General features: G+C 40.2%; 1 protein-coding gene across 1 annotated transcript in view; it reads right to left on the bottom strand.

Moving 5' to 3' along the window:
- The window catches only part of LOC122550816 (FRAS1-related extracellular matrix protein 2-like), a 238936-nt gene that overhangs the window by 20491 nt on the left and 206179 nt on the right, over positions 1-12266 (bottom strand). The window contains exons 14-16 of the mRNA XM_043692118.1: positions 10102-10405; positions 8365-8496; positions 7305-7636 (exon numbers count right to left, since the gene is read on the bottom strand). Coding sequence (XP_043548053.1) covers positions 7305-7636; positions 8365-8496; positions 10102-10405 — 768 coding nt within the window. The remainder of the gene's footprint in view (positions 1-7304; positions 7637-8364; positions 8497-10101; positions 10406-12266) is intronic.

The following is a 12266-nucleotide window of genomic DNA, read 5'->3' as shown; positions in this document are numbered from 1 at the left end:
CTTGCCACTCCGAAAAAGAAAACATGTCATTCCCCCTCTGGTTCCTGTCTGCCGACCAATTCTCAATTTGTGTTAATTAAATATCTCCTATCCCATGTGCTTTATTTTACCCACTAACCTTTTATGTTGGACGTAATCAAAGTCTTCTGAAAATCTAAATACACTACATTCGGTGGCTCTCCTTTATCTATTCTTGTATTACAATCTCCAGAAACTCTAGTAGATTTGCTAAGGATGATTTGCTTTTCATAAGTTCATTCAGACTTTATCCAATCCCGTTAATATTTGGTTATCACGCCCTTCATAATGAATTCCAGCATTATACCAGTATTCTGGTATGTAGTTAACTGGTGTGTAATTCTTTGTCTCTCCCTCCTTTTTTAAGTAGTGAGGTTACATTTCCGACCCTCCAAACTGTAGGAGCTGCTTCAGAATCTACTGAATTTTGGAAGATGACCACCAATGCATCCAACATTTCCAGGACCATTTCCTTTCATACTCTGGAATGGAGAGTATCAGGGCGTTTGTCAGCCTTTAACTCCATTAATTTCCACAGCACCATTTTCTTATTAATATTGATTTTCCTCAATTCCCACACTCTCACTAGACCCTTGGTTTCCCAACATTTCTGGGAGGTTATGTGTACTATCTTTTGTGAAGGCAGAACCAAAGTATGTGGATGTAGGTTTGCTCGCTGAGCTGGAAGGTTCAGAAAGTAGAAAGTGAGCTACACCACCAATGCTTCATTTGGAGGCTCACTGAAGATGTTACCTAGTATGGTGACAAAATGTCTGAAAACGAGCCTTCCAGCTCAGCGAGCAAACCTACATCCAGAACCTCAACCTGATCTACAAATCTTCTCAAAACTCGCCAAAATACGTGTTCAATTCTTCTGTTTCATTGTTTCCCCGTTCTAATTTCTGACTGAGAATGGTGGTTAGTTTTCCAACTGGGAACATCAAGCAACCTGCCTCCCAGGTTTTTTTTATTGGCTGGTGGGGGCTCGCTAAAAGCCACCCAATGCCCTTGCCTTCAAATTTCGTGACTCTCACCTTCTGGCAACCTCCCCACCCTGTGAGACCTTCTCGCTATGGGATGCTCTGAAGACTAAACCTTCATCAATTGTTCTAGGACCCAGCTGGTAAGGTGGGATTTCAAAGACACAATATGTGATTCATCAAGCAGCTTGTATCAAACTGATAAGGAGCTTGATTCTGTGAGCTCTCCCACCGGTGCACTGCAGAGAGTCAGTTGCCACTCAACATGCCCATTCTCTACACGTAAGTTGCAAAATGGAAAATCTTGCCCTCAACGTTTATGAAGTGTTTCACAAAAAGCTGTAACAATTAATTTTGAGCCATGACCCTGAGTTTTGAATATCCTTCAGGCTAACATACACTTGACAAGATAACAGATTGCATTTTACAATCATTACTGCATTCAAGCTTCAGAAAATAAGTACATCATCACTATAGATTAACAGAAACTCAATCTAACTAAAGAGATTTAACCACAGCTTTCAGAGTGAAGAAAACAAGCACAAGCTAGTAATCAACTAACAAATTAAAATTCATGTTTCCATATACACTGCTGTCTAAGGCAGTGACTATGTGCCTTAACAATAAATTTCCATTTATCTAATGACTGCACAATGGTGCTGTTTCCAGCTGACAGCCAGTTGGCACTGAGGTACGGAACACAATTTTGGACAACATCTTTTAACAGAAAGTAACACATGCATCCAAAAATATGCTAACTAATACTCAAATACAAAACTCCTGATCAGTCTTTAACTCCAGATTCTGATTCGCCCATCTAAATTGTGAGTTAGAAGTTTCTGTAATAATTGCAATTGTTTTGAGTTGATCAATGTACTCATTCATTTCACCAATCTAAAGTACTTCGCAAAAAGACATTTAGTCCATGAATAAAAATCACAAAGCAATAATTTTGCCTAATAAATTTCAATTATCATGTGACAAAAATCCTAGCACTTCTACAAAGAACAGAAAACAGTACAGTTCAGTACAGGCCCTTTGGCCCTCGATATTGTGCTGACCTTTCATCCTCCTCTAAGATCAAACTAACAAACATACCCTTCATTGTAGTATCATGCATGTGCCTATCCAAGAGTTGCTTAAATGTCCCTAATGTATCTGAGTCTACAACCACTGCTGGCAGTGCACTCCATGCACCCACCACTCTCTGTGTAAAGAATCTACTTCTGACGTCTTCCCTAAACCTTCCTCCAATCATCACATGACAGCCAATTCCGCCCTGGGGAAAAGGTCTCTGGCTATCCACTCTACCTATGCCTCTCATCATCTTGTACACCTCTATCAAATCACCTCTCATCCTTCTTCGTTCCAATGTGAAAAGCAGATAGAAAAGTACATGCTGACAATATATTTTGTCAATGTGATTCGAGTGAAATCCATTAATTTTCCACTTTGTATTAAAAATTAAATTGTAAAATGATTATTTAGACTCTATTAATAAGTTTCTTAAAATTACAATGCATTCTCCTTTGATTTGTTTATCTAGAAGGGAATGAGAAGGCAGGCAGAACGTCTGGTGGGGGCGGATGGAACAAGGTACAGTAATGCTTTCTGATGAAAGACAGTCAGAATAAGTTGCTTTAATACGAGGAAACTTGATTCTGCTCAAGTGAGCAACAAAGAGAACACAATCTCTAATGAAGAGTCACCAGATTCGAAATGTTAATTCTGCTTTCTTCCAATACGTGCTGAGCTTCTCCAACAATTTCTGTTTCTGTTTCAGATCTCCTGCATTCACAGTTCTTTGTTTTACTTTAGTGCATCCCAGAAAATTGACTTCTAGTTTTATCAAGGATCTGAACACAGAGGTTGGTTCAATCAGAATCTATCTTGGTAAAGCTGCGAAGCATACACTGTTCGAGAGGATCCAAAGTTTGCAGATGAAGGATATCTCATTGTCAGCAGTGCCACTACTTAGTGTCCACGATATATCAATAGCAGGATAGGGACAGTAGGACACAAATGAAAGATATTGATATTAAATGTAAATGTTCAAAAGTTCAGTGTTTCTGCACCTTTCTGGTGGCTTTGCATAATATCCAACATTTTCCCTAAAGTTAAAACCTACGAGATTCTCTGAAGCATTAAAATAACTCAACTGGAGAAATGCTGGTAGAAGGAAGGGAGTATTAGAGCAGGTCTTCCGAAATGGAATGGAGACTTTGATCATTGCATTATTTCACTAAAGTTCAAGCACTGTACATAAAATAGCACAGTAAAAGACAATTAGGAGTGGGTAAACCATTATACTGGACTTAAGAGAACATGCCTTTATTTGCAGAGTTCTGAACCGCACAATCGTTGCATTATCGACAGTAAGAAATGGAAGCAGAAAAGGAGCTTCCTTATCTGCAGGAGACATCAAAGGGAAGCGCCACTGAGATCCAGTTTGTTTTAAAGCCTAGCCTTCAACAGTGCAGCAACAAAAGCAGGGAGATAATGCATTTCCATTTATGACAAGAAGCTATAGTTATCTGAAAGCTGCCCTTTACCAGGGTGGTTGAAGCTCTTAGATTTCTACTGCTGATAAAATTGAGACTGCTGTGGCTGCCTCTGTTCAATGAATGATGTCAGCCCTTGTGCTTACTGCATAAGTAAAGATCTGCTTTGTTAGTGGTGACCAAGAGATCACAGATTAATTTTTCCTGGGATGTGGGTGCTACTGACTGGCCTGCATTTGTTGTCTAACCCCCTAATTACCCTGAAGAAGGTAGTGGTCAGCTGCATTCTTCAACCCCTAAAGTTCATGTGGTGTAGAGATCCCACAATGCTGTTAGGGAAGGAGCCCAGGATTTACAACTAATGATAGTTAAAGATCAACAATAGATCTTGCTGCTACTGGTCTTCCCAAGTATCAGCTGCCCTTGTTCTTCTAAGTAGTAGGGGTCGTAAACCTGACAGATGCTGTCAAAAGAGTGTACTGTTTCATGGACATATTTCTTTCACTGGAAACATTCAGAGCTTCAGACCATTGAAATTCGACTTTCTCCCTTTTTGTAGCATTGTCGGCCTCTCTCACTTAATACTGCCTCCTGACACTTTCTTCTAATGATCCTGCATCTATGAATTCACTGAAATTTCCAATCCCTTTTGAAGAAAGTAGACAGACAAGTGGTAGTACAACAAACTCCTCATTTATGTCTCAAGCTTAAAGAACCTGCTAAAACTGCAACCAAGTCTTTTGGAAGTAGCAATATGCCAGGTAAAATCTTAAATGCTTTGCAGTTGCAGGTGAAATGTGACCACTGTGCAACTGATCTCCAGACTTCTCCACCCAATTTACATATCTTGCAATTACCAACGCTGTTACATTTAATATCGTCAACAATTTACACCAAAATAAGACGAAGCAGAAAACATGTTAGGGTAATATCATGCAGAAAGAACTAATTCCATTAGGTTGAATTCTAAATGGCTATTTCAAAACAGATAATAAATGTATTTTATATCTGAATGGCCTACTCCTGCTCCTATTTTCTATGTCTCTAGTCAGCTAACATTAGATTGAATTAAAATAATAATCCAGTGAAGTTACACTTGTGCAGGTAGCATACCTACATGCTGTATTATTGAACAGCCAAGTTGCTTAGGAAGATAGCCCATGGAAATGTGTTAGAAACAGACAGAAATGCTGAGGTTTAGTCAACCAGTTAGTCAACCTTGCACATCACCCACAAGTGATAGAAGACAGAGTATAGGACCTGTTAACAGTGGAAACTCCATACAGGAGGTCCAGGAGGAACAAAATTAAACAGGGAGAGAAAACTAAAATGAAATATAAATGATAAACTAAATTGTTGAACATTTTTCATAACATCAGGCAAATGCTCACAAGGAATGAGTAGGCAGGATGCAGGTTATGGAAAAGAATTCAAAACAAGAGGCAATCTCACATCTCAGCCATACTCAAGACATGTGGGTCTTATATGAAGAGCTGACAAACAGAAGGATTCACACTTTACCTAACGACACGTGGCTCAACATTCTGTGTGGTGTTGTGTTACAGTAAAACATCATCCCCACATAGTAAGGCTTTGTTCACCACCCAGGAGACAGTCAGTAAAGCAACGAGGTAAGCAGACACCCACATAGTGCAGATGAAGGGAGATCTGGCAGTATTTATCAACACATTATTCTATTCCATCAGCAAATGGAGCCTTTTTCCTCAATCATTTGAATGGAGATGGGTTAACGAGATAGAAAAGTGTGTCTTGATTTCACTATATTCAAAGTGGTATTTAGAAAGGCATCTAAAAATACACAAATAGTGATTTTCTACAGACTACAAACAAAATTTGTCTACTCTAGTTGAATGAAAACAATTTTAATTAATCAAAACTGAACTGGCAGCGTTGTCTGTACAGATGTTCGTATTTACTGCAAATGACTGCAATGATGTGATTCAAAATGAAAACACCGGATTAGCAGTGATGCTATAATTATTGGATACCATGGTCGACAATGCATTTGTCTAATGATATAAACAAAACTATTTTGAAAATAGTTTAAGCAGGATATCTTCTGTATTGATGGGTATGATAGTGAGTTTTTTTATATTTGTTTATGAGATGTTGGTTTCACTGGCTGGCCAGCATTTATTGACCATTTCCAATAGCACTAGTAGTGAGCTGCCCTCTTGAAGCACTGTAATCATCGGGATGTAGGTACAATCATGGCGCTATTAGGAGCTTTAGCATGTTTCACTGGGCTGCTGTCTCTGGTGGGTCTGTGCTGCAGGTTGGACAGGACGTAACTAATGACGGTGATTGTGGTGTCTGGGACATTTGTATATAGTGTATAATTCCGTAAGAATGAATATGTCAGGCTGTTGCTTGATTAGTCTGTGCGTCAGCTCTCCCAGTATTTTGGCATTAAGCCCCCAGATGTTAGCGAGTAAAGCTTTGCATTTGTTCACAGGACTAAGTTTGCAATTGTCATTTGCAGTGTTCAGGGTGATGCCAATAGTCTGTCTAGTATCATGCCTTTGTTTAGACTTGATAGCGGTTCGATACAACTGAGCAGCTTGTTAGGCCTTTTAAAAGGGCATTTAAAATTCAACCATATTGCTGTGGGTCTGGAGTCACATTTAGACCAGGCCAGGTAAGGATGGCAAATTTCCTTTATTAAAGATCATTAATGAACCAGATGGTTTTTATAACTATCGACAATGGACATCACCTTTCAGTTTATTATTTAATTTCAAATTTTACTGTATTCGAATTTCACCAACCTCCCAGAATGTTAGCCCAGAGATTTTGATTACTAGTCTAGTGACAGTAGCTGATAAATCGATGTTAATTACAGAAACATTGGAACACGGGAGCATGAGTAGTCCATTTAGCCTATTCAGCCTGCTCCACAATTTAATTTATCATGGCTGATCAAATGCTTCAATGCCTTTTATCCACATTATCTCCATAAATCTTTGTGTTAAAAATTAGAAACTTATTAAAAATACCAAGCTTCTACAGCAATCTGGGGTACAGAATTCCGAAGATTCATAACCTGCTGAGTAAACAACTTTCTCCTCATCTCAGTTCTAAATAGCATCTCTTCTTATTTTTAAAATTGTGACCACTGGTTCTAGATGCCCAGACTAGGGGAAATATCTGTATCTACTCTGTCTATCTTTTTAAGTTATGTGGTATATTTCAAAGGGATGATCTCACTGACTCTAAAGACCCTAAAGATTACAGGTCCAGTTTACCCAATCTTTCTTCAGTGGAGAGTCCCATCATCCTTTGAACAGGTCTCGAGAATCTAATATTCACCAACTTATGTTCAGCGGTATATCTCAAACCCTCCTGTTGGACAGGAGCTAGTCTCAATTGGAAGAGATAGAAATACAAAGGGGGTGGATTCTATGGAGTTTGGATCACTCACTCCTTTCTCTACTTTCCCATAGTCAGCGCTTTGCCAATGTGAATTCTGCAAAGCAACAATATCCCGCTGGGGAAAGGGTTGGGAGGCAAAGCAGAGGGAACATGTGGAGGCACAAAGGGCGTACTATTTTGACAGGGGTGCCTGAGAAGTTACCTCAACCTTCCTGCCCCCAGCAGCCCACACAATCAATGCAAGAAGGCAGTGGATTGGCCACCCACTTTGTTTCTTAGACCCAACTCTCGCCTTCAAATGCGAAAGCAAGGAGGGCACAAAATTCAGCCTCTAATATGTGGCGTTCTTCATTTTTTTCAAGTATCAGTTATCATCTGTATAAGAAAAGATACCTGGTGACAACGTTCATACCTGGCCATCAGTCCCAATAGAGCCTCCACAGTCTGTGAGCAGTTCAGACATATCATAGAAACTCTCAAACTCCCAGAGACAAGCTTCAAGGTTGAGGTTTCGGTAGAATCGGAGTGTAGAAGATCCACGCAGTGACGAACTGTATTGGTATGGGGCAGTCTCTCCAATCACCTCGGGGTTTTTAGTGGAATCTGACAAAAAGCCATAATGTGTCTTCACTTCATTGTAGTCCAGCAAGTTAGAACACTTGTGGTTGCCAACCCGAGTGCCGTCAGGGCTGAGAGTGAGTTCAAAGTTAGACAGCTGGCGTGTGGAGATAACCGGGAGCATACCTGAAACAAAAATCAATTATGAAAAGAACATATTCATTATGGAACGCACAGACAATAATACAAAAGAACATTCGAACATTAAGTCAGAACTTTCTGCTTTTTCTGAACTTCATTAACAGAGGCCTCAAATATCAGCTGTCTTCCCATCCCCACACCTACTGTGATGAAGGATGCAGCCTTGCAAAGTGAAATGCATTCTGCCATTTTTGTGGTTGCAAGTACCCAGGCCTCCGAATGTTTGACTACGAAGAGGCAGGATATTTATGTCACGTATTTACAAGGGGCTCCCAAATTAAAAAGGAGTCAAATTTTTTTGGCGCTACATGGGATTCACAAGGTCGGGAAACTCAATTGTGAAATGGAGACAGGAACTGCAGGCTCCACATGTTACTGGCTTATTCAGCACCTCCTTGTGAGCTCAGTGGATCAGGTGAACTACTTCCAGCCCAACTAAAGAAGGTGGATTCCTCACTCCCCAAGTGGCAGCCATTTCACACTCTCCATCCTTCTTCTATCCCACCTAGCCTTTCCTGTCCTGATTTCCCACTCAATCCCACAGCTCTGATCTCTCATTTCCCATGCTGGCTTTCACAATGTTATTTATTGTCAGTAGCAATTAAGTGAAATCTTGCAAACAATGGAACAAAGTTCCTTTACAGAATGTAAAGGAAATCACTTGATAAAGCCGGAATACATAAAGAAGCAACTCCACGTAGTTTACTTCTTACCATCAATGTGAGGCATTGTTACAGTCACTTTAATGAGATTGGGATGATCTGGATCTTCGGATCCTGTGTAACGAAGCTTCGCAGAGAAAGGTTCAGCACCGACTGCTCCTTGTACTCTGGGCTGGCACAGACCTGCCAATAAAACAACATTTATCACTACCTGATAGCCAAAACTGAACGCAGACTTAAAGCTAACTGGGAATCCCTCATCCTTCATCTAAAAGTACGCTATTTCTCTTTATGGATTCATTCCAGTCTATGTAGAATAAATACAACATGAAGTAACTGTTTGAGTTAGGGATGTAAATCACTTATTAAAAAAAACACATTGTTTACAGGATGTTAGTTTTGTAAAATACAAAGGTTGGAATCTTCTAACCTTTGGTGGCAAGATTGAAGGTGTAAGAGGCATTTAATTAGGCTGGGTGGCGGCATACACAAATTCTTGGCCACTCTTCTTGTCCATCGTCAATTATGACCCCAAATTGGTCAATTAAGGATTACCATTTAAGAGTTTCACACTGCTGCTGGGAGTAACATGACTGCTGGCCAGACAGCTGTTACCCAGCAGCCTGCTTGTCATTTTGCAGTGGGGTAGGGGATGGGGAGGGGAAGATGCTTGATCAAGGGACTGAACATTGGGCAGGTAGCTGTCTGCTGGGAGACAGCCACACCCACCCCCCCCTCTCCAGACATCAGTTGCCTTTTCCTTGATGAATCTGGGGGCCAGCAGGTACTCTCTGCAGCAGCCGTGGCTTCTTCCATCTTGCCGCTGAGTGCAGGAATTGCCAGTCTTTGCTTGGCTGACAACTCTAACTGGGTGAGGCTTCTGTCCCTGACATCTTGATTCCTGGGGATGGCTCACCAGTGGCATCACCAATGCTTGACTGGCATGTGGTTTGGTGGGCCTTGGGTACAACAGGTCTCTTGCTGGCTTCCCAGGCAACAAGCAAGGTACCTAATGCGACATGATTTCTGCCCAAACTTTCTAAGTAAAATTATAAACAACCTTGGAATTGCTTAACCTGTCACTGCAATTAATGTGATAAATTAGCTCATGTCAAAGTGAAATAATTCCGCAGGTATTTGTGAAGGTGTGCAAGATATTAATGCCATCTCATGACTTAGTTAATATTGAACATAATTGAGATCCACATGTAGGCATTTAACGATCCTTGCTTAACTACAGTGATTAACAATCGCATTAATCCAGCACAGGAAGTGGTTTCCGCGTGAAAGCATTGTCAGTATTTTTGAAATAAAACAGAAGGCAGGAGAATGGGGTTGAGAAACATTTCAGAGTTGAGAGCGTGGTGCTGGAAAAGCATAGCAGGTCAGGCAGCATCTGAGGAGCAGGAGAATCGACGTTTTGGGCATAAGCCCTTCATCATGGCTGATTCCTGATGAAGGGCTTATGCCTGAAATGTCGATTCTCCTGCTCCTCGGATGCTGCCTGACTTGCTGTGCTTTTCTAGCACCACACTCTTGACTCTGATCTCCAGCATATGCAGTCCTCACTTTCTCCTTGAGGAACATATCAGCCATGATCAAATGGTGGAACAGACTCGATCGGCTGAATGGTCTAATTCTGCTCCTATAGCCTATGGTCTTATGAAATGAAACCCATTAAAGTATATAGCAACATCTAAATCTCTTGATTTCTGCTAATTATCATTCAATGTGCAATGTTACATTTTGGTCACTTCAAGTAGCAATATAAATGTCTTTATTCGGTACCTTCCTCAACGCTGATCGATACAATAGGGCTCATTAATTCAAGCCCTTCATCCCCATTGGAATTAACTGCTCGAGCAGCGCACTGCACTCGGGAACCAGCTTGGAAGTAGATGGAGTCCAGAGTAATTATCTTGGATGAGGTGAAGAAGGTATTTGAGTCGACTTCTCTCATAGGACTAGTCACTCCATCAGGGCCAGTTGGGGCACTCACCAACCAGCGGTAATGAGTAAGGGTATCATTGATGTTCTCACTGGTACATATTGAGCCTGTCTTGTCATAATCAGAATATTTAGGATTGCAGGCCTGAGGAAAAAGTGGAATGGATTTAAACATCTTAAATGATAATATAAACCAGGTTTAATAAAGAACAAAACATTTTAAACTGAGACACTCGACTTTTTTTTAAATATTTGGATCTATAATTAAATAATGTTTGCACATGAATAAAAATGATGCCTTGCACTTAAGCGTTAAATTTAGATAAAAGTTAAACAACAAGCATAAAGGTTTCTGCAATGTACACTATATCAGAAATGTTCTTCAAAGCATTAACAATGCCCCTATACAAAACAAGCAGATCCCTTTCTTCCTTTTGATTGTTAACATATTTGATTGTTTTTGTTTCGGAGCAGATGAGTTTGTTGTACATTTCCATTACTTAGCAATAACATTTCTACAATTTGATGGCTTTAAAATCAGTCACCTAAAGGAATCTACTCTGGACCAGATTTTCTAACCATAATATTGTGACAGAGGAACTGCCATTTGATTCAGTGTTAAAAAACAGTTAAGTCTACAAATTTCCTGCACAGGCATGGCTTATCTTGTCTTAGTTATCTCAGTGTCTGTTGGTATGGTTGTTATCTTCATTTTCTAACTTTTTGGCGGATAATAATTACCTCCAGAATTCCTATCTGTCCAATTGCTCAATCAATGCCCTAAAGCTTCATCCTTAGCAAGCTCATAAGAACATAAGAAATAGGAGTAGGAGTAGGCCATCTTGCCCATCGAGCCTGCTCTGCCAATCAATGTGGTCATGGCTGATCTATTCAAGGACTCAGCTCAATTTACCCGCTGGATCACCATAAACCTTAATTCCTTTACTGTTCAAAACTTTATCTTTGCCTTAAAAACATTTCTATTCCTTTCCCACTGCAGTCATTTTAATGACGTCAGTCAGCTGGAGCTCATAGAATATGAGTTCCCTAATTGGGGCTGCTAATTGGGTCCAATCTGGGAGCACTGGCTGACATATTAAAAAAAAGGAATGTCAGACATCCTGTTCACTCTGAGAACTAACTCTGAAGAGGCATTACTAAAGTCAAGGACTGTTCATGTATAAATAAAGGATAACTTGGTGATGGGATACTGACCTCTGTGGAATTATTTCACCCACTTCTTCTCAAACTTAATTCGGTGTGACCTTGATTTTAATGTGTGAACCCAGAGTGAAAATTTGGGGGCTTGTGTGAATTGCTCAGCACAAAGTAGCTTCAGCGACTGAACTGCTATCTGCTGGGAAGTGTTTAAATATCAGTGTTATTTGTAAAGAAATCTACCTCTTCACTTTCTTTTTGTAGCAAGACCCAGCCTCAATGATCAGTCTAATGTTGTTTACTCTCCGTTATAAGTAAACACAAGGATCCACAGCTGTTGGTGTTCAGTCCAAACTCCAGGACAGCCAATTACTGCTGAGAGCTTGTGACCTCAAAATCTTGTGTCACCACCTCTACTGGGTTCACAGCTGCTATTCATATCCAAACAAGACTGCTTTTATCTCTCCACCTTCATTCTCAACCTTCTTGTTGTTGGTGTGATATTGGACAAATCAAATCCGAGTGAGATGTGCTCCAATTAAACTTCATAATACTGAAGTCAGACTGTTTGACTTCTGACAGAAGCTTTGTGTACCACAAGTGCCAATTCCATCCCAATTACTGATTTCTCACTTAGGCTCAGATCAACTCAGGTGTCCCACACAAAGCTCAGTCCATATCTGATCTGTCAAAGACCACCTATTTCGAGGTTTATAAAATATTCTGTCCATGTCTCTACTGCATTGAAACACTCATCCACCCCTTCAGCATCTCTCAATTTAATTCTTCCAAAACTCTTACATTACAGTTCTAGTTTATACAAACTTCCTCATATTAAAAAAAACCTG

Source organism: Chiloscyllium plagiosum, chromosome 6 (genome assembly GCF_004010195.1).
Source record: "Chiloscyllium plagiosum isolate BGI_BamShark_2017 chromosome 6, ASM401019v2, whole genome shotgun sequence".
Taxonomy (NCBI): Eukaryota; Metazoa; Chordata; class Chondrichthyes; order Orectolobiformes; family Hemiscylliidae; genus Chiloscyllium; species Chiloscyllium plagiosum.
Note: the sequence above shows the minus strand (reverse complement) of the source record. Positions and strands in the feature narration are given on the sequence as shown.